Consider the following 27,926-nt stretch of genomic DNA (forward strand, 5'->3'; position numbering starts at 1 on the left):
GCAAACCACAAAGCAGCACCGACTTGACTTCAGCTCACTTTAATTATGTATTTTTCTAGATACAATAACTTTAAATAATAATTTAGTATGTAGCAGTAAAAAAAACAACTTTATTATTTACAACACATCCTGCTCCAAAAACACACGTTAACACAATCCTTCTCTTGAAAATGAAATATACAAAAGCTTGCATTTGAGGTTAAGTAAATAGTCCATGGGCCAGCAGGCCAAATTTCACATATTTGTCTACTTTGGGGTGGCAAAGTCTAATGAGGATTTTCATTTAGGTTACATGTTGGTATGATACCCATGATTCTGAGGTAGGTAAATGTGTGCATTTTATGTTTTGACTTCTATGTGGTTAGTTGGTGCCACAGGATTGATGGTATGAAATAATGTTGTATTATCGGGGAACAATCTTTTCAAACAAATGGAATTTTCTACGTTATTCACTTCATAATACAACATATTAAGGTATGAAAAAAATGGAATGGTAATGACATCTCTATGGTCCAATCTTTCGGGGGTCAAAGGTCATAAATGTATGCATTTTGGGGTATATCAGGACAGAATGGGAAGTATAGAAATATCTAGTTCCGCCATTTGTAACAGTGTTGTTTCAACGATGAGTCAGTCTAGGTAAATCATTTCGAAGAGATGGCAAAAATGTACCAAATACCATGTTTTTACGATGAGATCCACCCAATGGAATGTTCTATTGTTGTTTGGTACAGTCATTTTCAATGAGCATGTGAACATTCCAACTTGCCTTAAAATGTATTTATCAGCCTGCAAACATTCTATTGCATAGATTCCCAAACAACAAGACATATAAAGGTGTGAAAAGCTTGGAAAGCTACTCTTTTGGAGTGGGCATCATATCTATTTGTTCTTAGGAATGGGGGGAATAAGATGAGACTATTAAACCTTTACCACTCCAAAGTGGACTACATTTTTCACTGGCCCATGGACTCCTTAACAAACCTTCAGTCCCAAAACTAATACTGCATTAGAACATGTTTTCTTTACTTTGGTAAGTTACAGTAAATCTACACTGCAATATGCAGCCATTATGCAAAGATCAACAGCAGCAATAGTGACAAATAATATTATTAACAAACCTGATGCAAAAATGATTTAGCATTTAAGCAAAACATTTTTGTAAATTAAACGTGAGAAAATCTATGTAATTCATTATACATTTGAGAAAACTGACAAAAACTTGGAGAATTCTCATGTAAAACGTGTGCTCAAATTGAACACATTATACAGAGTCAGCCACAAAACCCCAAAAAGGTAGCAAAGTTTTGTATATTCAAAGAGAGTTTCAAGAGGACTGCAGAAAGTAAAACGGCCTAGCCAAAGTAAAACGGCCTAGCCAAAGTAAAACGGCCTAGCCAAAGTAAAACGGCCTAGCCAAAGTAAAACGGCCTAGCCAAAGTAAAACGGCCTAGCCAAAGTAAAACGGCCTAGCCAAAGTAAAACGGCCTAGCCAAAGTAAAACAGCCTAGCCAAAGTAAAACAGCCTAGCCAAAGTAAAACGGCCTAGCCAAAGTAAAACGGCCTAGCCAAAGTAAAACAGCCTAGCCAAAGTAAAACAGCCTAGCCAAACAAAAGGCACAACAAAAAGCAACAACAAAAATGATAATAAAACAAGAACAGATTTACATCTTTTAAAAAAACCAAATACTATAAGCTCTGTCATAGACACCTTCTGTGGGAAACACAACGGATTATGTTGGCTACTCATTCAGCCCTCTCCGTTTGTGACGATGGCATCCTTCTGTAGCCGTACAGTATCATGATCACATTCGACACACACAGCACACTGCGCAGGCAAGGCGGCTTGACCGCATCTTTCTCTGTTCTCCTCACACGTACGCACGCACACACCAACAGCTAGTCTACAGTCTTGGCCTGATCCTCGTTGGACTTCTTCAGAATGGTGAGAAGGTTCTGAGACATGAAGTAGGGTCTCTCTGCAGTTCCGTCATTGCGTTCCAGGTCTTCCACTGGAAAATCAATGGATTGATGAGACAACAATAAGAGAAGCAACCATTGTCAAACTCAACATCTCTTCAGGTAAAACAGCATCCTATTCCTAACAACATAAAGGTTACCCAGACACCGTCTAAACTTAATCCTGTACTGAAAAGCATACGTTGATGAAAGTGCTTGTGTAGTCCAGGACTAAATTTATTAAATCTGTATCTGGGAAACTGTCCCAAAGTGAATAGAAACTCACCATTGTGTCATTCTCCCACTGTCCTATCGTCATTCAACATGATTACATTTGTCATTTACATGCAAAAAAAAAAACTATATATTGATCCATACAACAAACTTTAATCAACAGCTGCACCCAACAGAAGCAAACTGAGTGGAATGTATCATATATAAGTGAAATACTACATCAGCTAACATGTTTACAATGTGACACACACTGACAGAAACAGGTAGAAAACATTGACAGAAGGTTGCAAGGTTAGTTTTGATAAAGCACTCAAAGGCAATGTTACTGAAACACCATGCAGCACAGAGATAGGAAGAAGAGAAAGAGAGAGAGAGAGCGAGCGAGAAGGAGAGACAGATCGAGAGAAAGAAGAAAACAAAGGCAAATAGGGTCAGTAAACATTGAACAGGGCTTGCAGGGTCGTATTCATTAGGCCATGCAGCGGAAAACGTTTAAAAACATTTTGCAACGGGAAACAAAAACAAGTTCAGGTACGCCTCATAATGAGGCCGGAATGGAGTAAATGGAATGGCATCAAATACATGGAAACAATGTTTTTGATGTATTTGATACCATTCCACTGATTCCGCTCCAGCTATTACCAAGAGTCTGTCCTCCCCAATTAAGGTGCCACCAACCTCCTGTGGTTAATACGACCTAGATCTGAGAGGTTAAAACGATTGCGTCACAGCAACACAATCACAGCAGTTAAGCCAGTCTGAAATTCCAAGGCAAGTAGTTTGTGGAATTTCCCTACAATACATGTGTTCTTGGCTGGAAGAATCGTCTATATAATTGATACAGAACTTAATAAGCTAAATAAATAATTACACACAGATGTAATAAGACATAATAAGCATACCCTATTAATAAATACATACTATACATACACATTGATTCCATTGGAAATCACATTTTCATATCAAAGGATATCAAAGGATTTACCATTTGGTGTCAGCTGGTATCAATGTAAACATTGCTCATTTTCACCGTTAGTTGAAGTTTTGTTTTGATTGACTGTAAACATTGTAATAGTGAATTCATAGTGCATTCATTACTCATTACTTCATGATATTAAGACAATTAAATATTCATAATAACAATTGTAGTAGTCAGGCACAGGTTCAGCACTCACATATCTACAGATCCTCACGATAAAAAAAAACATCACTGTCTAAAACCAAACCAACACAATAAATGAATAATCAATAAATAAACATTATATTTTCAAGCTACAGAGATGCACTGGGTTTTTGATCAGCCTTTTACAACCACAGGACCTTATTAAAACCATCTACCTTTATGTTAAAACAACCCTATGTGTGAATACAATACATTAGCACTGTGAAAAGTCTTGCATTTAAAAGCTGGTCACACATTTAACTGGTTCAAATCACACAGTCGTTAGCATAGAATTACATATTAGCATAGAATTACATATTACGTCGTTAGTAACAGGTAGTGTATACTGGCTCCATACGGCACATGTTATATGAGGAAGGCCAGGAGCATTTCCTGACCTAGTTATGAGGTTTACCAAGCTTCACGTCTCCATGACAACGTAAACCACTACTCCTGGGGTGTAGAAGGATGGTCTTTAGGCTCCGCCTCTTGAGGTTTCTTTTCCTCTATCTCTTCCTTTTTAGGTTTTGTCGGCTGGTGATCCTTCTCTCCAGGCTTGCCCTCCTTTGATCCCTTTTCTTCCACTTCTTCCTCCTCTTCTGGTCCCTTCTCTTCCTCCTCCTCCTTCACTTCAGATTTCTCCTCTTGTGTTTCTTCCACTTCCGCCTCTTCGGTCTTCTCCTTCAGAGGTTGCTCCTCTTCGTTGGCCTGCATGAACACATCTTGGTGTTTCAGTTGTATCTCTCCATCTTGTTCTTTCAGCGGTACTTCCTCCTCCAGGCGAACTTCGTCCATCAGTGTAGGTTCTCTTGGGTCAGCGTCTGGCTGTTCCGTACCATCTTTGTTGTCCTCTTCCTCCGCCATTTTGGTTTTGGAGAGAATCTCGTGAAGCTCCGGAGACATGAAGTACGGCCTTTCTGGAGAGCCGTCGTTTCTCTCCAGGTCTTCGCCTTCGTTGTGTGTGTGTTTGATGAGTATTATGGGGTTATGTTTGTTCGGGTTAGTGGAAAAAAATAACAGAAGCAAAAAGTGTGGAATAAGAAATAGTGAAGTGTGGAATAAGGAGGGAAGAGACAAAGAGAAGGAAAAGTCAGAAACATGGCAGGCAAAAGAGGAATCTCAGGTAAAAAAGAGCATTTCCGATTTGGAAAGTTGTGTGAGTGACTAAAGAGTATACCAATAAAATAGGATATTACTTACAGAAGCAGAGGAAGAGTGTGTCCACACACATAGCATACACACTGAAGAATCCATGGGCAATCAGGTAGGATCCCACCACCACCGTCTAGGAAGAGAGAAACAGGCACACACACAGTGTTGGAATCAATACAAACAACACTTAGACACTCAAAGGCAGTATTTCTCAGCCTTGAGTCAGTAGACCGGCCCTGGGATAATGTTGACCAGTTTTAATGTAAGGATCCTATAAATAAGTATGACCTTTAGCTTACCAATCCCTAGCACAAAAAAACATTGAGAAACATGGATTGAAGTAACAGTATAAGAGTTCATTCAGGCTTGTCTCTCACCAGAATGGGAACCCAGTAGTAGTTGAGAGAGGGGGCAGTCTGCTCCACAGCCTTAATCCTCCCAGAGAAGAAGAAGAAAGAACAGATTCCTAGCAAGAGAAGAAGAGATGCATATTATTAGGATATGAGGGCTCACTGAAAAGTATCACAGATGGTGGGAAACTGTACAAGGTGTAAAGCAAGTCTCTCTGCTTGTGTTTCTGAGGATCACTTACCCACAATTCCAACGATGAGGAGCTTCCCCAAAAACAATAGGAAGTCAGTCACCTTGTCCAAGACAGCCACCCTGAGAAGCCAACAGAGAAATGAATCAAAAGAGACAGAAACCCAAAGAGATACATGAATACTGTCTATATGAATAGAGACGTGGAGTTAAAGATGCTATTGCTCTTCAGAAAAGGTCCCAGAGACTTGGGTTTGAGAAGGAGATGTGAAGGGTTTATGGAGGGTTTATGTAGGGTTTATGAAGGGCGTCTCAGTAGTCAACAACACTCACCTGATTATATTTCTCATGAGGAGGAAGAAGGCATCTCTGGCTGAGGTACAGAAGCTTTTACCATATATTGCCACCTAGGGGAAACGTGGTGTTACATACAGTGTCAATTCACACAGTCTTCAATTCACACAGTTCACAGTATCTTCAATTCACACAGTCTTCAATTCACACAGTCTTCAATTCACACAGTTCACACTGTCTTCAATTCACACAGTTCACACAGTCTTCAATTCACACAGTTCACAGTATCTTCAATTCACACAGTCTTCAATTCACACAGTTCACACAGTCTTCAATTCACACAGTTCACACAGTCTTCAATTCACACAGCTCACACTGCCTTCAATTCACACAGTTCACACTGCCTTTAATTCACACAGTTCACATTGCCTTCAATTCACACAGTTCACACTGTATTCAATTCACACAGTTCACATTGCCTTCAATTCACACAGTTCACACTGCCTTTAACACACAAATAACTTACATTCACACAGTTAGGTTGATGAACTCACCATGATGTAGGCGTTTCTGTTGAGGAACTTGATGAATTTCTCCAGGCACCAGAAGCAGCACTTCAGGCAGCTGAGCAGGAACTTGGCAAAGCGATTCTGGGCAGCTAGCGTGGTACATAACAACAAACAGGAGATCATGACATCTGTTCCTGTTCATTTAGATAACAACCACCTATTACAATGTAATAATTAGTAGTGACATTTTTTTTGTTGTCCATTTCCCACTGTATGATGTCAATGAGGAAGTATCCCAGTCATTCACATCTGAGAATGGAACAGGATATGTGAGAACACCACCTTACCTTTCAGCTTCTGGTCCAGGTACTCCAGCAGAACCCTGATGACCTGAACCAGAGACAGGATGAGGGAACCGAAGGCAAGGGAGCCTGTATGGTATCTAGACAGGGGGAAGAAGGTAAAATATTGTGTCCAAATGATTGGTCTCTCACTAACTCTCCATGCAACCCTTCTTTCTTTCTTTCTATCTTTCTTTCTTTCACCCTATCACTCACTCACGCCCCCCCCGCCCCCCACCCCACCCACGTGCACTGCTTACACACACACACACATGCATCCAAACCCCCACCCCCCATCCCACACACTACCCCTCCTACCTGAGGGCTCGACCAAGTGAGGAGCAGATGGGGTTGGCTGGGATGTCGTCGGGCTTCTTGAAGGCCCAGTAGTAGGATGCGAAGGCCCCAGCCAGGGTCACCTGACCCAGCGCCGTCACAAAGTTAGCACACCAGAAGAAGAGGAACACGTTGTAGAACTGGAACAGGATGAGGTATTTATGGTAGTAGGTCTCGCCTCCGTAGAAGGCAAACAGGCACTCGGCGTCCGGGCACTGGGCTGTGATGTTGGTGGTGTTGAACGTCTGAGGAAAGAGAGGGGAAATCTCTGTGATATTAGCACTTCTGCTGGTATTAAAGGAGTAGTCCACTTATATTCAATAAATTAGAAAAAAGGCTGTTTTTGAACACTATATACAGATAGAATAGAAGGAACATATAAAAGTTTACAAAAAATAAGCCTGATGTGTAAACAGGCAGATATGGAAGAACAGAGACATCTTGTGGCTCACCTCGGGATTGCAGGTGTTTCTGGAGTAATCGCACTCAGTGGTGTTGAACACTTTGTACACCTGCTCATTGGAGGTGGACAGGAAGCTGGGAAAGGTGGTCAAGGAGGTTCCATCACTAAGGAAGTAGATACTGAGACATGTCATACAGACGTGACCATCTGCATGGAAACTTTATGGCTACATTTAGATTCCGCAGTGATGACTTGTGGAGGAGTCGTCCTAGTTATTTTCCTTGACGGTCTCAGTCTGTCCACATTTCAATCTGCACGGTTCCCTTCACCATCTACAGCTATCTAGGCTAGCGCTACAACAAAACCTATAACTAAAAGTAATCTAGCACATTTCACACCATTACAAGGACCAATACAGGAACATTTCTTTCCCTTGACAGACATGTAAACATGAATAACATGATTGACAGCTGAAGGATACACAGCGGTGATGGCCCAGTAGGCTATGACCAGGGCCAGCAGGGCAAAGGTCAACAGTGGGTAGAACAGTGATGACATCACATGGCCAACAGCCCTGCTGGCCTCCTTGATGAGGGCGATGGCGATGAGGACTCTCTTCCTGAGGAAGATGAGCAGCAGGATGACAACCACCTCCACGATGGACAGGATGATCACTGACGAAGGAGCGGAGTGCAGTTAGAGTGTTGGTGTGTGTGTGTGTCTCAACTTGAGTTGAATGAGTTGATGTGAGAGAGTGAGGGAGAAAGAGTATAGAGAGGGAGAGATAGGGAGAGAGAGAGAGTGTGTAATTTCCCCAAATTTGACATCCTTATTCAAGGTTACAAAGACCTCTCTGATGAGAGTAGGCTGCCCGTCCTGTTGGGGGAGGATGCAGAGAGCTGTGGGTTGGCAGCGCACTACATTGCTGCCTGCCATAACATGAGGGACAGTGTCTGACAGACCAACCAACCTGCACATGTCCTCTATGCTTATTGTTATTGTTCAATGTATAGTTATTTTGACCCTTGACTATGGTTGTTACTGTTGTCCTGTTGACTACATTGATTATTATTATTTTAATTATGTTTATATTGTAAATCTCCAAAGTAAGCTTTGGCAATATGTACATTGTCACATCATGCCAATGAAGCAAATTCAAATGAATTGAGAGAGAAAGAGAAAGTGAGAGAGCAGAAGAGAGAGAAAAATAAATAGAGAGGGAAAGAGAAAGAGGGAGAGAGAAAGAGGGGGAATGAGTGCATGTACTCACTGAAAGCCAGCCAGGTCTGTCTGATCTGCAGGTAAACAGAGAAGTCTGTCTGCAGTCCCAGATCACGGATAGTGACGTCAGAACCCGGCTCTCCCTTCAGGCTGCGGTACTCCATGGCACAATGGAAGATCCCTAAACGTTTTAAAGGTAAGAGTCAGTGAAATGACGTTGCACAAGCAGCACCGCAGATATTGCGATGAGCAAGATTAAATACTTGGCTCTCACACAGTGACACAGTATCTGTACACGTGTACGGGGTTTTCTTCACACCGTTACAGCCTGGTAGCCATGGGACCAAATCAGCCGAGAAGTTTAGCCTTGCACTTCAACGCTCTTAGTTGTTTTGCGGAAATTGACCCACTCTGATGTTTACTTAGTGCACCTACGTCATATCACTGAGCCTACCTCTAACATTTCTTAATGGTTAACTTGATAAAGCACAATGTTGATTTTATTATTTTTAATGGTACTTTAAATAGGTAAAACAACAGTATGTTTTCAGTTAGATAGGTTTCGGGAAAGGGGAATATAATACCATATCCGATGACCAGTATCACCATGACGATCATGACCCAGATCATGATCCCAGCCAGGTAGCGCAGGAGGATTATGAAGATGAGACTGACCACCATGGCTATCACCAGACCACTGGAGGAGAGACAGGAAACCACATTCACATTCACAGAACCTTATTAAGATGAGACTGACCCCCCTCCCACACACTGTCACCAGACCACTGGAGGAGAGACAGGAAATAACATTCACAGAACCTTATTAAGATGAGACTGACCCCCCTCCCACACACTGTCACCAGACCACTGGAGGAGAGACAGGAAATCACATTCACAGAATCTTATTAAGATGAGACTGACCCCCCTCCCACACACTGTCACCAGACCACTGGAGGAGAGACAGGAAATCCCATTCACATTCACAGAACCTTATTAAGATGAGACTGACCCCCCTCCCACACACTGTCACCAGACCACTGGAGGAGAGACAGGAAATCCCATTCACATTCACAGAACCTTATTAAGATGAGACTGACCCCCCTCCCACACACTGTCACCAGACCACTGGAGGAGAGACAGGAAATAACATTCACAGAACCTTATTAAGATGAGACTGACCCCCCTCCCACACACTGTCACCAGACCACTGGAGGAGAGACAGGAAATAACATTCACAGAACCTTATTAAGATGAGACTGACCCCCCTCCCACACACTGTCACCAGACCACTGGAGGAGAGACAGGAAATAACATTCACAGAACCTTATTAAGATGAGACTGACCCCCTCCCACACACTGTCACCAGACCACTGGAGGAGAGACAGGAAATAACATTCACAGAACCTTATTAAGATGAGACTGACCCCCTCCCACACACTGTCACCAGACCACTGGAGGAGAGACAGGAAATAACATTCACAGAATCTTATTAAGATGAGACTGACCCCCCTCCCACACACTGTCACCAGACCACTGGAGGAGAGACAGGAAATAACATTCACAGAACCTTATTAAGATGAGACTGACCCCCTCCCACACACTGTCACCAGACCACTGGAGGAGAGACAGGAAATAACATTCACAGAACCTTATTAAGATGAGACTGACCCCCTCCCACACACTGTCACCAGACCACTGGAGGAGAGACAGGAAATAACATTCACAGAACCTTATTAAGATGAGACTGACCCCCTCCCACACACTGTCACCAGACCACTGGAGGAGAGACAGGAAATCACATTCACAGAACCTTATTAAGATGAGACTGACCCCCCTCCCACACACTGTCACCAGACCACTGGAGGAGAGACAGGAAATAACATTCACAGAACCTTATTAAGATGAGACTGACCCCACTCCCACACACTGTCACCAGACCACTGGAGGAGAGACAGGAAATAACATTCACAGAACCTTATTAAGATGAGACTGACCCCCTCCCACACACTGTCACCAGACCACTGGAGGAGAGACAGGAAATAACATTCACAGAACCTTATTAAGATGAGACTGACCCCCTCCCACACACTGTCACCAGACCACTGGAGGAGAGACAGGAAATCACATTCACAGAACCTTATTAAGATGAGACTGACCCCCCTCCCACACACTGTCACCAGACCACTGGAGGAGAGACAGGAAATAACATTCACAGAACCTTATTAAGATGAGACTGACCCCCCTCCCACACACTGTCACCAGACCACTGGAGGAATACAGATAATATTCAAATTCACAGAACCTTATTAAGATGAGACTGACCCCCCTCCCACACACTGTCACCAGACCACTGGAGGAGAGACAGGAAATAACATTCACAGAACCTTATTAAGATGAGACTGACCCCCCTCCCACACACTGTCACCAGACCACTGGAGGAATACAGATAATATTCAAATTCACAGAACCTTATTAAGATGAGACTGACCCCCCTCCCACACACTGTCACCAGACCACTGGAGGAGAGACAGGAAATCCCATTCACATTCACAGAACCTTATTAAGATGAGACTGACCCCCCTCCCACACACTGTCACCAGACCACTGGAGGAATACAGATAATATTCAAATTCACAGAACTTTGTTATTCCTGTGAGGGAACATTTATCTCTATGGGGAAATGTTGGCTCAGCAATACATTATTGGGATAATACAGGTAACTATAGAGTGTGCAACTTTCTTTATTGTCTTGTGTCATGAGTGTGTTTACCACGGAGAGACACTCACATCAGTATCCAGTACCAGGACACAGTGTAGTCCTCAAAGATCCTCATGGCTACCTGGCGAGCCTCAACAACCACATTGGACTTCCTGTAAGAACAACAAGTCCACTTAACACTTTGCTAACAATTGACAGACAGACAGGCGGGCGGACAGACAGACAGATTGATAGGTTGGTTGGTGGGTAGGTTGATTGATTGATTAATTCATACAGTACCAGTCAAAAGTTTGGACACACCTACTCATTCAAGGGTTTTTCTTTATTTTTACTATTTTCGACATTGTAGAATAATAGTGAAGACATCAAAACTATGAAATAACACATATGGAATCATGTAGTAACCAAATAAGTGTTTTCAAAGTAGACACACTTTGCCTTGATGACAGCATTGCACACTCTTGGCATTCTCTCAACCAGCTTCATGAGGTAGTCACCTGGAATGTATTTCAATGAACAGGTGTGGAAAGTTAAATTGTGGAATTTCTTTCCTTCTTAATGCATTTGAACCAATCAGTTGTGTTGTGACAAGATAGGGGTGGTATACAGAAGACCAAATCCATATCATGGCAAGAACAGCTTAAATAAGCAAAGTGAAACGACAGTCCATCATTACTTTAAGGCATGAAGGTCAGTCAATCAGGAACATTTCAAGAACTTTGAAAGTTTCTTCAAGTGTAGTTGCAAAAACAATCAAGCGTTATGATGAAACTGGCTCTCATGATGACAGCCACAGGAAAGGAAGACTCAGAGGATAAAGTCATTAGAGTTAACTGCACGTCAGAATGCAGCCCAAATAAATGCTTCATAGAGTTCAAGTAACAGACACGTCTCAACATCAGCTGTTCAGAGGAGACTGCGTGAATCAGGCCTTCATGGTCAAATTGCTGCAAAGAAACCACTACTAAAATACACCAATAATAAGAAAAAACTTGCTTAGGCCAAGAAACACAAGCAATGGGCATTAGACCAGTGGAAATCTCTCCTTTGGTCTGATGAGTCCAATTTTTAGGTTTTTGGTTCCAACCTCCATGTCTTTGTGAGACGCAGAGTGGGTGAACGAATGATCTCCACATGTGTGGTTCCCACCGTGAAGCATGGAGGAGGAGGTGTGATGTTGTGGGGGTGCTTTGCTGTTGACACTGTCAGTGATTTATTTAGAATTCAAGGCACACTTATCCAGCATGGCTACCATAGCATTCGGCAGCGATTCACCATCCCATCTGGTTTGCACTTAGTGGGACTATCGTTTGTTTTTCAACAGAACAATGACCCAATACACCTCCAGGCTGCGTAAGGGCTATTTGACCAAGGAGAGTGATGGAGTGATACATTAGATGACCTGGCCTCCACAATCCCCCGACCTCAACCCAATTGAGATGGTTTGGGATGAGTTGGACCGCAGAGTGAAGGAAAAGCAGCCAACAAATGCTCAGCATATGTGGGAACTCCTTCAAGACTGTTGGAAAAGCATTGCAGGTGAAGCTGGTTAAGAGAATGCCAAGAGTGTGCAAAGCTGTCCTCAAGGCAAAGGGTGGCTACTTTGAAGAATCTAATTTGTTTTTTTTTTAAATGTTTACTACATGATTCCTTATGTGTTATTTCATAGTTTTGATGTCTTCACTATTACACTACAATGTAGAAAACAGTCAAAATAAAGAAAAACCCTTGAATGAGTAGGTGTGTCCAAACTTTTGACTGGTACTGTACATTGACGGTGTTTCAGGTTGAGGCATGAGGACTCACTTTGAAGCGTCCAGAAAATCAGTGGCGTTCACCTTCTCTCCCTCCCCGTTGTCAAAAATAGTCTCGTTGCCAACGACAACCACACCACCTTTCATGGTACTGAGAGCTGGAAGGCACCGACGAGTGACTGGAGGGAGAGGAGAGAGAGTGGAGATCAAGAATCACTAACTGTGTGGCCACTATACATTTACTAAGTCTTTATAAAAACACACACACACACATACACATACAGTGCACGCTATGGCTCCTGAGAAGACTTACATGGTTTGCTGGACATGAGCATGGAAGGACACAGGCCATCCCTCAGGATCTCGGGAGCACTCTGCGAAACAAAACAAAGTCACCCTTAGTTACACATTATTTCCCTAACTACATACTTTGCCACTGCAAATGTATCTCCTCTGTCACCCACCATTTTGGAGAAGTCCACTCCTTCCTTGCAGAACTGCTTGTAGTACTCCTGCTCTCCTTTGTTCAGGTAGGCTTTCAGCAACGTCATGTGTTTGGTAGGACAGCTTTCCACACATAACTGAGTGGTGGGGCACTGGAACTCCAGCAGGGTCAGGGGACTGGCACACTTCAGGATGTTGAAGTAGAACAGGAGAGGTTTCTTCCTGTTAGAGACAGTTACAGTTGCAGTTGGAAGTTTACATACACCTTAACCAAATACATTTCAACTCAGTTTTCACAATTCCTGACATTTAATCCCAATAAAAATTCCCTGTCTTAGGTCAGTTAGGATCACCACTTTATTTTAAGAATGTGAAATTTCAGAATAGTAGTAGAGATAATTATTTATTTCAGCTTTTATTTCTGTCATCACATTCCCAGTGGGTCAGAAGTTCACATACACTCAATTAGTATTCAGTAGCATTGCCTTTAAATTGTTTAACTGGGTCAAACATTTCGGGTAGCCTTCCACAAGCTTCCCACAATATTGTCCATTTGGAAGACCCATTTGCGACCAAGCAAATGATGTCATGGCTTTAGAAGCTTTTGATAGGCTAATTGACATCATTTGAGTGTACCTTCAGACTCAGTGCCTCTTTGCTTGACATCATGGGAAAATCAAAAGAAATCAGCCAAGACCTCAGAAAAAAAAGTTGTAGACCTCCACAAGTCCGGTTCATCCTTGGGAGCAATTTCCAAACATCTGAATGTACCACGTTCATCTGTACAAACAATAGTACGCAAGTATAAACACCATGGGACCACGCAGCCGTCATACCGCTCAGGAAGGAGATGCGTTCTGTCTCCTAGAGATTAATGTACTTTGGTGCGAAAACTGCAAATCAATCCATGATCAACAGCAAAGGACCTTGTGAAGATGCTGGAGGAAACAGGTACAAAAGTATCTATATGCACAGTAAAACAAGTCCTATATCGACATGACCTGAAAGGCCGCTTAGCAAGGAAGAAGCCACTTCTCCAAATCCGCCATAAAAAAGCCAGACGGCAGTTTGCAACGACACATGGGGACAAAGATCGTACTTTTTGGAGAAATGTCCTCTGGTCTGATGAAACAAAAATAGAACTGTTTGGTCATAATGACCATTGTTATGTTTGGAGGAAAAAGGGGGAGGCTTGCAAGCTGAAAAACACCATCCCAACCGTGAAGCACGGGGGTGGCATCATCATGTTGTGGGGATGCTTTGCCGCAGGAGGGACTGGTGCACTTCACAAAATAGATGGCTCCATGAGGAACGAAAATTATGTGGATATATTGAAGCAACATCTGAAGACATCAGTCAGGAAGTTAAAGCTTGGTCGCAAATGGGTCTTCCAAATGGACAATGACACCAAGAATACTTCCAAAGTTGTGGCAAAATGGCTTAAGGACAACAAAGTCAAGGTATTTCTGTGGCCATCACAAAGCCCTGACCTCAATCCTATAGACAATTTGTGGGCAGAACTGAAAAATCGTGTGCGAGCAAGGAGGCCTACAATCCTGACTCAGTTACACCAGCTCTGTCTGGAGGAATGAGCCAAAATTCCCCTAACTTATTGTGGGAAGCTTGTGGAAGGCTACCCGAAACGTTTGACTCAAGTTAAACAATTTTAAGGCAATGCTACCAAAAACGAATTGAGTGTATGTAAACTTCTGATCCACTGGGAATGTGATGAAAGAAATAAAAGCTGAAATAAATCATTCTCTCTACTATTATTCTGACATTTCACATTCTTAAAATAAAGTGGTGATCCTAACTGACCTAAGACAGGGAATTTTTACTAGGATTAAACGTCATGAATTGTGAAAAACTGAGTTTAAATGTATTTGGCTAAGGTGTATGTAAACTTCCGACTTCAACTGTAGTAGTTCATATGTAGAGACAGTTATATAGTAGTTCATATTTACAGGAAGTACATATACAGCGGTTATAACACATCCTTCAGGATGTTCTTTTTTATCTTCACACAACAGGCTCCCCACAGAGCATCAGGATGATACCACAAAAGTCATATTAACACAAAGAGACAGATAATATCTTGACATGTGAATGGACAAGAGGAATTCTAAAGGATCAGTATTGAAGAGAGATGTTCAAAGGCAGAATAAATAGGGGGGGTAACGGAAGGTGCTTACTCAAGGGGGGTCCCGGCCTGGCCACAGAACTGTCCTCTGCTGTCAGTCGGGTAGATAACCTTCCTGGGGTCCCCCTGAGACCAGGCTGAAGTAGGAGGAAGTATAACAACACTGTAGTTCAGATACTGTCCAGTTATCATAACGACACACGATGGAATAGAATAGAATCACTTCAAATAGAATAGAATATCACTTTACTGTGTCTTGTTTGGGCCTTGTGTTTTGGTTAACCATGTCACATGACCTGGAATTGAAACTTTATTTAAAGCTTTTTCATCAAACTGCCCCCTTTTCTTTTTATGTCCGACGGCCCAGCACCATCCTCAGACAATTTCTTACATTTTTGGTCCAATTATCATTTCTGGAAAAGGCTTACAATAAAAGTGCAAATCCAGGTCATGTGACATGATTAACCAAAACACAGGGCCCTAGAACTGATGTAATGGCCAGTAATAGTGTAGTTGTGGAGACACTGACCCAGGATCCCCACAGCAAAGTATCCCAGGATGGCCAAGATGAAGAGAATACAGCAGAACACATCTGTGCAGCCCCTGGCAACCAGAGAGGGACGGAGAGAGAGATGGTTCGACTGCTATTTTTTGACGTTGAGCTTTATTAAGCTTTGCTATGTGGGTAATTGATAGAGTGAGGTTTGGCTGTCAAAGCTGATAATGAGATGATTACCTGTTGTGGATGGGTCCTTTGAAGGTAGGGTCAAACTTCCGTGCTTCACCTGTGAACAAGCAAAGAGAGAGACTTTATTATTTGTCTTTATATTTATACACAGGTGTGTGTGTGTGTGTGTGTGTTTATATGTGTGTATCAGTATATCTGTAAGTGTGTGTACACATTAACAACGCTGAGACATATTTTCCATAACAAAAGGATTCTCCCGCAAGACTGACATGCCTAGCAACCCACAAAATGGCTCCCTGGTGACTCAGAGCTCCCGGTGGACATTCTTAGGCGCCATAGTAACGCTATGGTAACACTTCAGAGACTAGGCAGGCGCCACATCAGACAGCGCATCTACTCAATTCACCATAGTCTGGTAGCAGAGCAAGACAATTACAATGTTGTAATACAGTCTGAATGGTCCTGATACAATGTATTCTACATAACATCTAGAAACCAACACAAAAAGCTCAATCACCCAAGAACATTTTTAGTTCTTACCAAGAGTGACTTACAGTACTGAGTGCGTACAGTGTCATTCTCCCCCCCCCCCCCCCCGTGGGAATTAAACCCACAACCCTGGCATTGCCAACGCCATGCTCTACTAACTGAGCTACACAGTTCCACAATACGCAAATGATGTGGGGCAACATTGTATTTCCTGTTTTGCATCTAAGATCTTGACCCTTATCCTGTTATGACATATGGCCATGTGTCTTGTTAACGAACGTGTCACATTATTTTCTGAACATAGAGCACAGTGTGACTGAGAACATTGTTGCAGCTTCTTGTGGACATGATATACTGTTCTGTCAACGTGTGATATAACAGTGAGTCAGGCTTTCCATCCTGCTCAACAAAAAAATAGGAAACACCCCTTTTCTTCAGATGGCAGAACAGTTAGTTTGACTGTACAGTATTTAAGAACATTATTGTATGAGTGTTGGAAATCCCATTGTACACAACGGCTGCAATGTGATGACACACTGTAGCCTACACTCCTTGAAAAAAGGGTTCCAAAATAGTTATTCGGCTGTCCCCATAGGAGAACCCTTTTTGGTTCCAGGTAGAACCCTTTTTGGTTCTAAGAGTGTACACTATTTCACTGTGTCATCAGATCACACACGTTGCAACCATCGAACACCCAGTGTCCCATAGAATAAACCATATTGGTTTGTAAACAAAAGTGAGTTGCCTCAATCTCATTCATTTACTGTCTTTAATTACAGCCCATAATGTTCAGTTCAAAACATAAACAACGTCACAGACAACAACTGCAAAGGCTACTCCCATCATGCCCTCAATCAGTGAGAAGTGAAAGAAACAACAGGCACAAAGAAAACCGTTACACCGCCCTCCTGAATATTTACAATACCTTTATTCTTTGTCATTCTCACTCCTCAGTCACTCCTTTTCTGTCTTTTTCATCAACAGGTTGGCTGTATTCATGTGTTGTGCTGTGTTGCCTATATTTATTTCAGTACACTTTTAATGCGTTAAGTGTGTCTCGACTCCAGACCACCACCTCAGACCTCACTTCCTTCTTCCTGTGTATTGCAAAATAAAGAACGAGTCAAATCTTGTATCTCGCAGAGATACGCTCCCTCCATTCCCTCGCTCTCTTCATTTCTCCCTCTCTTTGCCTATTTTACTGGGCTGTTATCATGGGAATGGGTGGCACACAGGAGGGTTGGAGAGGTGAGAGAGAGAGAGAGAGGTAACAGTGTTTTTCTTTTCCCTCGACCAGGCATAACTTAACCTTTTTCACTCCTAAAATGACTTTGGTGAGTTCACCCTAATAGAGGGGATTTTAAAAGCTTTACAGGACTTGCATCTATCCTAAAATAGATGGGTGTGGATGCAAAAGTCTAGAAGACTAGAAAACGAAGCTAAACATCTATCACTCTCATGTAGGTCAAGTATGTAGACACTGATATAATATGATAATTCGTAAAACTCAACTGAAGTTCCTTCCTATTCAGGGGATAGCAACAGGCTATGCACCTAACTGGGTCGACTGCAAACACACAGTGTGTGGTGCACTGTGCATGACTTAGTTAGGTCTAGTGGTTCATCCAGAATGTTCCTTCAAATAACACATGCAACCTTATATCTGTAAAAAGCCTACAGGAAGAGGATCCTTCATATGAGTCGGCAGTTCTCTCGCTAGCCAGCGATGATGGGACTTCTCTGAACTTTCTAACTTCTTGTTTCAAAGTTAAGATGTATTTTTTTAACTTTTCACTCCTGATTGCCTTCACAACCGTGCTGAAAGTATCTATAACTAGACTACATATGATTTACAAACAATTGATTAACTATCAAATATATGATCTATAAGTCTATAGTCTATAAATGAGTTTTCAACAAAACACTGGCAATGTTTGTAGTCTACCCAGCATTTTATTTTGTACTGTATTGTATTTGAATGTCTATTTTAATGTGTATTTTATATTGCATTAGACAGGGCGCATTTGGAAAAGAGAGCTCTCAATATGTCTTCCCAGTCAAAATAAAGGTTCAATCAAAAATGAAAATGCAGCCTGCATAGACCACCATACATATCTGTGTCTGTTCTAGAAGGACATATGCCCTCCTACATGCTCTCCCTGGTCTGGCCATGACACCTTCCCGCCTTCCAACCTCCAAGGCCATGTGATAGACACACAGCTGATAGACACACACAATACTGACTAGTGTGTATTGACAGACTTCAGTCTGACAATGGGACCTAGAGTGGGAGAAGCCTGGAAGCAGATCTGTGCTGTCTTGTCAATTGTCACATGACATAAGCAATAAAGTTCAAACAGATCTGAGGCCAGCCTAGAAGAAAGCTTTTATCCAAAACGCTCAGTTCAGTGAGTCCTTTCACTATGTGACCGCAGCGGGAATTGAACCCACAACCCTGACATTGCTGGCATAACGCCCTTACCAGCTGAGCCACACAGTGCTGTCATGATGGACATGTTCCAGTTAAAGACCCAGTGGGACTATTGAATGTCCACTACCTAGACACTCTTAATGGGGTTGTGGTCTTAGTGATCTAATGGTTTAGTGTCTGCTGGTCTGTTGTGGTCTTAGTGATCTAATGGTTTAGTGTCTGCTGGTCTGTTGTGGTCTTAGTGATCTAATGGTTTAGTGTCTGCTGGTCTGTTGTGGTCTTAGTGATCTAATGGTTTAGTGTCTGCTGGTCTGTTGTGGTCTAGTGATCTAATGGTTTAGTGTCTGCTGGTCTGTTGTGGTCTAGTGATCTAATGGTTTAGTGTCTGCTGGTCTGTTGTGGTCTAGTGATCTAATGGTTTAGTGTCTGCTGGTCTGTTGTGGTCTAGTGATCTAATGGTTTAGTGTCTGCTGGTCTGTTGTGGTCTAGTGATCTAATGGTTTAGTGTCTGCTGGTCTGTTGTGGTCTAGTGATCTAATGGTTTAGTGTCTGCTGGTCTGTTGTGGTCTAGTGATCTAATGGTTTAGTGTCTGCTGGTCTGTTGTGGTCTAGCACACAGAGACAGGGCATTACTGCCATGGCTGGATGGCCATCATAACAGTAGCAGCAGATAGAAAGCCTCTCGTTCCAATTTTACTCAAAAACATGGCATTTGAGTGTCGATATGAATCTTGTATATTGATGAGTTATTACTAATTCCATGTGTCTGTACAGGAATAGTTTGGAAGGACTTCGCTAATAACACAGGCTACTATAGTGGCAGGTAGCCTAGTGGTTAAATTGTTGGGTCAGTATCAAAAGGTCACTGGTTCTAATACCTGAGCAGACAAGATGAAAAATATGTTGATGTGCCCTTGAGCAATGCACTTACACCTAACTTGCTCCAGGGGTGCTGTACTACTATGGCTGACCCTGTAAAACAACCCATTTCATTGCACCTATCTGGTGTAGGTGACAATTCAACAACAGTACATCATATTGATGTGTATATGGAATAGGTCATGGTGTAGTTTATACTGCACAACTCAACTGCTTCCAGAGTAAACTCTTCTTTGGCAGTAGCCTGAGAGAAGCCATCAGATATTCCTGAGACTGAAGGGGGGGGGGGGGGGGGGGGGCGTGTCCAATTCCCTTTTCTGAAGTGTCTATACTTGCCGCTGGTTGCCAAATAAATCCAGCCCAAATCCTGCCTGCCGCTCCCCTCTCATTCCCCTACATGGCTCACTACGATCACACTAAGCAACTCTGTCTAACAGTTTTGCTGTGACCTGACAGCCAGAAACAGCATGACAAAGGATCATTGTGAAACAACACACTCACTCATATGCTGTGTGTGTGTGTGTGCCACTTGAGTTCATGAGTTGACTCAGTGCCCCTAGACTCAGTGTGATAAGTGGGTACATCAGACACTCAGCAACAGGCCTGTGCATGCTGCTACCGGCGGGTGCTTTAGACTAGACAAGACATCCAGCCGGCACACTGGCCCACTCATACACAGTCAGAGGATATTCATATAGACAAACAACATGGCAGGAAACTAGCCTGGTCCCTGGGCTGTTTGGTCTGTTTTGCTGTCTCCAGGTTGTTGGCAAAACAGCACAATGAGACATGATACCAGGGCCTGTATGTGTGCTGATCTAGGATCAGTTTCAATACTCCTACTCCAAGATAAACACTTCTAACTCCTAAATCAACACTCCTACCTCCTAGATCAGCACTCCTCCTCCTAGATCAGCACTCCTACCTCATAGATCAGTACTCCTTCCCCTAGACCAGCACTCCTTCCCTAGATCAGCACTCCTACCTCCTAGATCAGCACTCCTACCTCCTAGATCAGTACTCCTTCGCCTAGATCAGCACTCCTACCTCCTAGATCAGCACTCCTACCTCCTAGATCAGCACTCCTACCTCCTAGATCAGCATTCTACCTCCTAGATCAGCACTCTACCTCCTAGATCAGCACTCCTACCTCCTAGATCAGCACTCCTACCTCCTAGATCAGCACTCCTTCGCCTAGATCAGCACTCCTACCTCCTAGATCAGCACTCCTACCTCCTAGATCAGCACTCTACCTCCTAGATCAGCACTCTACCTCCTAGATCAGCACTCTACCTCCTAGATCAGCACTCTTACCTCCTAGATCAGCACTCCTACCTCCTAGATCAGCACTCTGACCTCCTAGATCAGCACTCCTCCTCCTAGATCAGCACTACTACCTCCTAGATCAGCACTCCTAGCTCCTAGATCAGCACTCCTCCTCCTAGATCAGCACTCCTCCTCCTAGATCAGCACTCCTACCTCCTAGATCAGCACTCCTCCTCCTAGATCAGCACTCCTCCTCCTATATCTGCACTCCTCCTCCTAGATCAGCACTCCTCTTTCTAGATCAGCACTCCTACCTTCTAGATCAGCACTCCTACCTTCTAGATCAGCACTCCTACCTCCTAGATCAGCACTCCTACCTCCTAGATCAGCACTCCTACCTCCTAGATCAGCACTCCTCCTCCTATATCAGCACTCCTCCTCCTATATCAGCACTCCTCCTCCTATATCAGCACTCCTCCTCCTAGATCAGCACTCCTCCTCTTAGATCAGCACTCCTCCTCTTAGATCAGCACTCCTACCTCCTAGATCAGCACTCCTACCTCCTAGATCAGCACTCCTCCTCCTAGATCAGCACTCCTACCTCATAGATCAGCACTCCTCCTCCTAGAGCAGCACTCCTACCTCCTAGATCAGCACTCCTCCTCCTAGATCAGCACTCCTCCTCCTATATCTGCACTCCTCCTCCTAGATCAGCACTCCTCTTTCTAGATCAGCACTCCTACCTTCTAGATCAGCACTCCTACCTTCTAGATCAGCACTCCTACCTCCTAGATCAGCACTCCTACCTCCTAGATCAGCACTCCTACCTCCTAGATCAGCACTCCTCCTCCTATATCAGCACTCCTCCTCCTATATCAGCACTCCTCCTCCTATATCAGCACTCCTCCTCTTAGATCAGCACTCCTCCTCTTAGATCAGCACTCCTACCTCCTAGATCAGCACTCCTACCTCCTAGATCAGCACTCCTCCTCCTAGATCAGCACTCCTACCTCATAGATCAGCACTCCTCCTCCTAGAGCAGCACTCCTACCTCCTAGATCAGCACTTCTACTCTGAGACACTTTATGGATACAGGCCCAGGCTAGCAGAAAACTGGGATCCAGGCTTTGACTCTCTATAGGTACCTGAAACATTGGTTTAAAGGCCTTCTGTTCAGTTTATGACATTTCTGGCTGATGTGTGATGTGGGGGCAGGGAGCTGGCTGAGGACAAGGCCTGTTTACATGGCAACAGGAAAGTCACAAGGATACTGTACTGACATCAGTGGCTCCTTAGATAAACCATAGAGCAGGGATCATCAACTAGATTCAGGACAATGTTTTCTTGAGCGGATGGTCGGTGGGCCGGAACATAGATACAAATCCTTTGTAGACTGCAAATTGACTGCAAGAAGCCCAAACAGATAATAGCATAATAATTTCAAACCTTGCTTACATTTGTATACGATCATGTCTCTCTATTATGCGTGGGAATACTTTGTAACAGATTTCCCAAATTAAAATCACTTGGAGCTGATTTTCTGGTGTTTTTACAGTCTTATGTCCACCAATGAAAATTCCAACAAAAAATGATGATTATTCAAATACATTTTTGTTTGGCTCAGATAACTTGGGTGGCCAAATAAAATCACCTGCCAGTTGGGGAACCCTGCCATAGAGAATGTGCCTAAAAGGCAACTATTGTCTGTCTCTCACTCCCTTTCTTACAAACTAGTCATACTGAATGGATATCAGTGAATCCAATTTAACATGACTTAGATTACATTGGAATTAATGACTGTAAGTCGCTTTGGATAAAAGTGTCTGTTAAATGGCATATATATATTATATATATTATTACAAACCTAGGCCTCTATCTTCATCATAATATGACTAGGGTGGGGCCTAAATGCTGAATTACCGACAACGTATTGTAAGCCTGCTATGTTGGTAATCAGTTGAGGTTTGAAGTGCAGGTCTATTCCAACATGTGATGACATTGACTGGAGGGATTAAGGCTAAACAGGATGGAGGACCTCGATGACTCAACAAATCTTCTGAACAACAACTCAACCCAAAGTCCAACCACCATTTGGAAGTGCAACTGCAGCGAAGGACAGGCTGACTATCTGTCTACCTCTTGAGAGACATGTGACATGCCACGCAGTGAGTGACGTTTTAGAAAGTCGTTATGGCAAAACTTAAATAAATCAGTGTTAATGATGCACTATAGCTGAGGGCCAATTGTTTCCGCTGCAGTGGTGTGTGTGTGAGTGTGTGTGTGTGAGTGTGAGTGTGTGTGTGTGTGAGTGTGTGTGTGAGTAATAACCATATGGCATTCTAGATATCACCACATGGGTGTTGTCACACAAACAACTTCTGCTTCTGTGAGAGAGCAGACTGAGCAAACCTCACCGTTATAAGCTGTCAATACACATCCACTCTATTGATTATTCTGTTATAGAAATGAATTGGCAATGAATTAATCATTGCCCGCAAAGCAACATTTGACTAATAGCTTTGTCCTATATACGTGTTCAAGTCAAATGGGCAAAGGCTGTAGAATAGACTATCCGACTTTGCTTTCTGATTCTTCTGATTCCATTTAGTGGGAACAATGGACCATGTGGGAGACATACTGGCCTAGGCCATAGGGGGGTATTCATTTCCATATGATCAGTGTACATAATAGGGCAACAATGAATATCACTTAGTCCTTAAATTGAACATAAACAGCGCATCTCTTGATAGATGTAGGCTGAAGCAGCACAGCTGCAAGCCTTTGATAAATGCAGGATTGATTATTTGTAAAGGGTATTTTTAATGGGAAACGTAAAATATTTTTCTGCACGCTGATTATGATGATGTTGCGATATAAATCTGTTTGGGAGTGGGACACACGCGGCCGGTCCCCACCCATCATTCACGAGTCATTGTTTCCATTTTTTTCCACCCACAACCCTTTTTTCAAAAATAACGGTGCGAAGAGAATGCGAAGAAAGGGAACATTTCTTACCATATTTCGAGTCCGGAGTCGGGTTCTTCTCGTTTAGCTCCATGGTTGAATACTTGGGTGTTCTCGCTGCTGCCTGCGGATCAAATTTTGGACAGTTACCATGGAAATGTCGAAGAAAAAAAACATCAATAACACAGTGAGCGATTCCCTATTCGCCGTCAAAACCGAACGTACTGTGTGTGGCAAGACCCATCCCAAATCATGATACATTCCATACCACGAGAGAGAGAGACAGTGGCCAATCAGCTATAAAAACTAACAACTGACAGCTTGCTCGGCCAATTAAATAATCCTGAAGGCCGGACCAAAACTATTTATTTCTTGCTGCCACTTCAAAGGAATGTGAAGAAGGGTTGTGCTGTCAGACACTGTGAATAGCCTATTTTAATGTACAAATCACTAGGCAAAAGTATTCTTTACAACATGCAAATAACATATAGAGACTGTAAGTTGTTAAAACTTAAAGGAAATCTCTCACAGCTTTGAGTGGAAAAATTCACTTGATAGCAAACAAAATCTAAAAGAATGCAAACAGTAAAAAGGTGCATGCAGTGAAGAGAGGAAGATAGAGAGCACTTAACAGAGAGAGAGAAAGCGAGAGAGAGAGAGTGAGAGAGAGGAAGAGATAGAGCACTTGTGTTAAAATAACAGAGAGAGAGAGAGAGAGAGAGAGAGAGAGAGAGAGGGAGGGGTTTCTGAGGCTTTTCACCTAAAGAGCAGAAACCCAGACTTCACCAAGGAAATCAGGAATATAGACATTGTCATCCTGCAAGAAACATGGTATAAAGGAGATGGACCGACTGGTTGCCCTCTAGGTGTTACACAGGGAAGAGACTCAGGGGGTATGCTAATTCCCACATTTTTGGGGGTCTTGCCTGTTTTGCATGTAATTTTGTCATTAATATGTGTTACATATCAGTTTGCAAACAATGTAAAATATATATATATATAATGGAGTTAATAGAGCCACATACAAACATGGTCTATTTTTGTTTTCTTGAGTAAGGCAGCTCCATAATGACAGTGTTTCAGCCTAGCTAAGTGCTTTCTGTGGTGGTGGATCAAGCCAACAGAACATACAGAGCTTTACGCCGCGATTGGCTCAGTGTTCTGTCACTCATGGGGACACTACTTCACCTCCAAGGCTAAGGGTAGACCTCGAACATTCTAGCACTTTGGATGCTGCCATAGAGTTAAATTAGAAGTTCCCATCCAAGAAGGCTCAAGGTCATTGGCCACAGATAAAATGACATCAAATCATGTTATATCTACAGTAGCATTGATCGGACTGATCATGTCAACTTCATACTTTCAAAATCTTAGCTAGCAGTCATCATCATGAATGAAGTCAACAATCTACTAGCAAATCCTTTTTAATCCTTGTCATACAAAGATATATAATGAAGAAAAAGTATAGATGAAACGTATTGGTGCTCATCGGGCCATTGGACATAAACATTACACAACAAGTTGGAAATCGTAAATTCAACAATGAGTGGTTTGGAAGGAATCAGTGACAGTGGCTGTGGGGTCCCAATTCTGGGATTTTCCAAATTTAAAATGATAAACGTTCAACATGGTCAATGAAGTGTGATTTGTGTCGTGCTCAAAACAACTGTTAACTCGTAACTGCAAAAACTTGACTTCAGTGAGTTCAAGACAACTGGGAAGTCGGGAATAAACAAGCTCTGACTGGGAAAATAAGTTTTGAACGGTCATCCAACTCGGAATTGTAAATCTGGCCTCTTTCTAGAACTACGACCTGAAGATCAATGATGTCATCATATTTCGACTGTGTTTTTTTCAGAGTTTCCAGATGTTTTGAAAGCACCATAAATCCAGAGAATGCCAAATTTTGATAGCAAAATTTGCCCACAAAGGACCCCCACACCACCTTCCTGTTCAAGTGAGCACAGCACAACAAGGTGAGTCCAAAAATGTATTGTATGCTGCTGTTAGTAGCCAATGTGCCTCACCCTAATAATTTGGTCTATTTACCCCTCTTAATTTCGCCTACTGTTCTGACTTGGTGGTGCACATGTAGCCTATAGCCTGTTTTAGAGAAAGATTTTAGAGAATATTGTAAGAGCTTTCATTGTGTGTTTATATTCCCCCTTTATTTATTCTATGGTTCTGACTTGGTGTACAGGGAGAACACTGTAAGAACGGCCCATGTTCTGAATTCTGTCGCTGTACATTTCAAAAGTGCTTAAAAAATGGTCATATTGACTATGTCCGTCCTAGCTCGCTCATTAATGTCTTAATCGAAATCACGGATTGCCTTTTATCCACTTGTCGTCCCCTTATGCCACAGTTTGTACATCTCAATTGTCATTAAAAACCATATTTGTTTAATAGCAGCTATGTTTTTTTAAGTCAGTAAATAAAGCTGAATTAACTGTTTCGCTGCCAGACAAGGCTCCGCTGATAGCCAGGTGTAGCAGTGGTAAGGTGTTGGGACTGCTGTTGGGACAGCTTTATGTAGGCCCTAACAGTTTGTGGGAACCGTTTGTCATCGTTATAGTACAGTTAATGTATTGTTTAGTGTTGTGTTGTGGCTTTGCTGGCATGCATCCCACTTTATTTATTTTTGCCCCACCAAGATTTACATGCTAAAATCGCCACTGCAAAGAACTATACCTACCTCGCCCTAAACATCAACACCACAGGTAACTTCAACCAGGCTGTGAACAATCTAAAAGACAAGGCAAGGGCCTTCTACGCCATCAAAAGGAACATAAAACTCGACATCACAATCAGGATCTGGCTAAAAATATTTCAATCAGTTATAGAACCCATTGCCCTCTATGGTTGTGTGGTCTGGGGTCCACTCAGCAACCAATAATTCACAAAATGGAACAAACACCGCAAAATATACTTTGTGTACAACGGAAAACCCCAAACAATGCATGCAGAGTATTAGGACTATACCCACCAGAAAAGAGCTGTTCAACTATACGACCACCTAAAAGGAAACAATGTCGACACGTTCCACCACAAAGCTCTCACCTGCAGAGAGACAAAACTAAAGAAAAGTCTCCTCAGCCAGCTGGCTCTGTTCACAAACATAAAACGACCCAACAGAGCTTCAGGACAGCAACACAATTACTTGACACACTGGAAATAATCAACCAATAAACAGAGAAAATTGGAACGCTATCTGTCCCTAAACAGAGAGTAAACAGTGGCAGAATACAGGACCACTGTGACTGACCCAAAATTAAGAAAATCCTTGACTATGTACAGACATTGAGCATAGCCTTGCTATTGATAGAGGTCGCCGTAGGCAGACCTGGCTCTCTCTCTCTCTCTCTCTCAGAGAGAGAGAGAGAGAGAGGACAGGCTATGTGCTCACTGCCCACAAAATGAGGTGGAAACTAAGCTGCACTTCCTAACCTTCCAAATGAATGACCACATTAGACATACATATTTCCCACAGATCACACAGACCCACAAAGAATTTGAAAACAATCAAACATTGATAAACTCCCATATTTGGTAGGTGAAATACTGCAGTGTGCATTCATAGCAACACGATTTGTGGCCCATTGCCTTGAGAAAAGGGCAACCAGTGGAGCACAAACAACATTGTAAATACCACCAATTTCATATTTATCTTCCCCTACTATTTGTACTACAATTATTTTGCACATTGCTAAAACACTGTACATAGCTGATAATATAACACTTGAAATGTCTTTATCTTTTTTAAAACCTTTTTCAGTGCAATATTTACTGTTAAATTCAAATAGTTTTTTGTTGATGTTGTTTTGTATCTTCTCACTTTTGTTTGTTGTTTATTTCACGTGTTTTGGCAATGTAAACACATGTTTCCCATGCCAATAAAGCCCCTTTCAATTGATTTAAGAGAGAGAGAGATCCTACCTCGGCAACCGTGTAGGCCGGGTGACATAGCAATTAGAGGCTATTGTGGTCAGCCCTAACAACCC

The 27,926-nt window shown here is 42.6% G+C and overlaps 1 protein-coding gene across 6 annotated transcripts; it reads right to left on the minus strand.

The window, feature by feature from the left end:
- Window positions 1–86: 86 nt before the first annotated feature.
- LOC110485676 (choline transporter-like protein 2) lies at window positions 87–24,488 on the minus strand. Of its 6 annotated transcripts, none has more exons than XM_036949337.1 (22): window positions 24,455–24,488; window positions 23,977–24,049; window positions 15,945–15,993; window positions 15,738–15,811; window positions 15,261–15,345; window positions 13,089–13,290; window positions 12,938–12,998; window positions 12,677–12,803; window positions 10,939–11,022; window positions 8,736–8,848; window positions 8,201–8,332; window positions 7,412–7,604; window positions 6,980–7,064; window positions 6,510–6,772; window positions 6,198–6,292; window positions 5,896–5,999; window positions 5,381–5,454; window positions 5,100–5,170; window positions 4,885–4,973; window positions 4,556–4,640; window positions 3,754–4,305; window positions 1,877–2,012 (listed from the first exon to the last, which is right to left on the minus strand). In XM_036949337.1, exons 2-21 carry the CDS (start codon window positions 24,017–24,019, stop codon window positions 3,803–3,805), a joined length of 2,532 nt encoding a protein of 843 aa, XP_036805232.1. In that variant the 5' UTR covers window positions 24,020–24,049; window positions 24,455–24,488; the 3' UTR covers window positions 1,877–2,012; window positions 3,754–3,802. The 6 variants fall into 6 exon arrangements, with proteins under 6 accessions (XP_036805234.1, XP_036805235.1, XP_036805232.1 ...); XM_036949335.1 differs by lacking the exon at window positions 24,455–24,488 and adding an exon at window positions 24,151–24,364; XM_036949339.1 differs by lacking the exons at window positions 3,754–4,305; window positions 24,455–24,488 and adding an exon at window positions 24,151–24,169 and having other exon boundaries at window positions 87–2,012.
- Between the last annotated feature and the right edge of the window lie 3,438 nt (window positions 24,489–27,926).

The sequence above is a fragment of the Oncorhynchus mykiss genome, chromosome 17, assembly GCF_013265735.2.
Source record: "Oncorhynchus mykiss isolate Arlee chromosome 17, USDA_OmykA_1.1, whole genome shotgun sequence".
Lineage (NCBI taxonomy): Eukaryota > Metazoa > Chordata > Actinopteri > Salmoniformes > Salmonidae > Oncorhynchus > Oncorhynchus mykiss.

Excerpts from the sequence above, each read along its gene's own strand:
- LOC110485676 (XM_036949335.1), bottom strand. The coding sequence starts at position 24,186 with ATGTATCATGATTTGGGATGGGTCTTGCCACACACA. Across the intron at positions 6,000-6,197 it reads CCTGGACCAGAAGCTGAAAG|CTGCCCAGAATCGCTTTGCC; the intron begins GTAAGGTGGTGT and ends GTACCACGCTAG. Across the intron at positions 5,171-5,380 it reads CTCATGAGAAATATAATCAG|GGTGGCTGTCTTGGACAAGG; the intron begins GTGAGTGTTGTT and ends TTGGCTTCTCAG.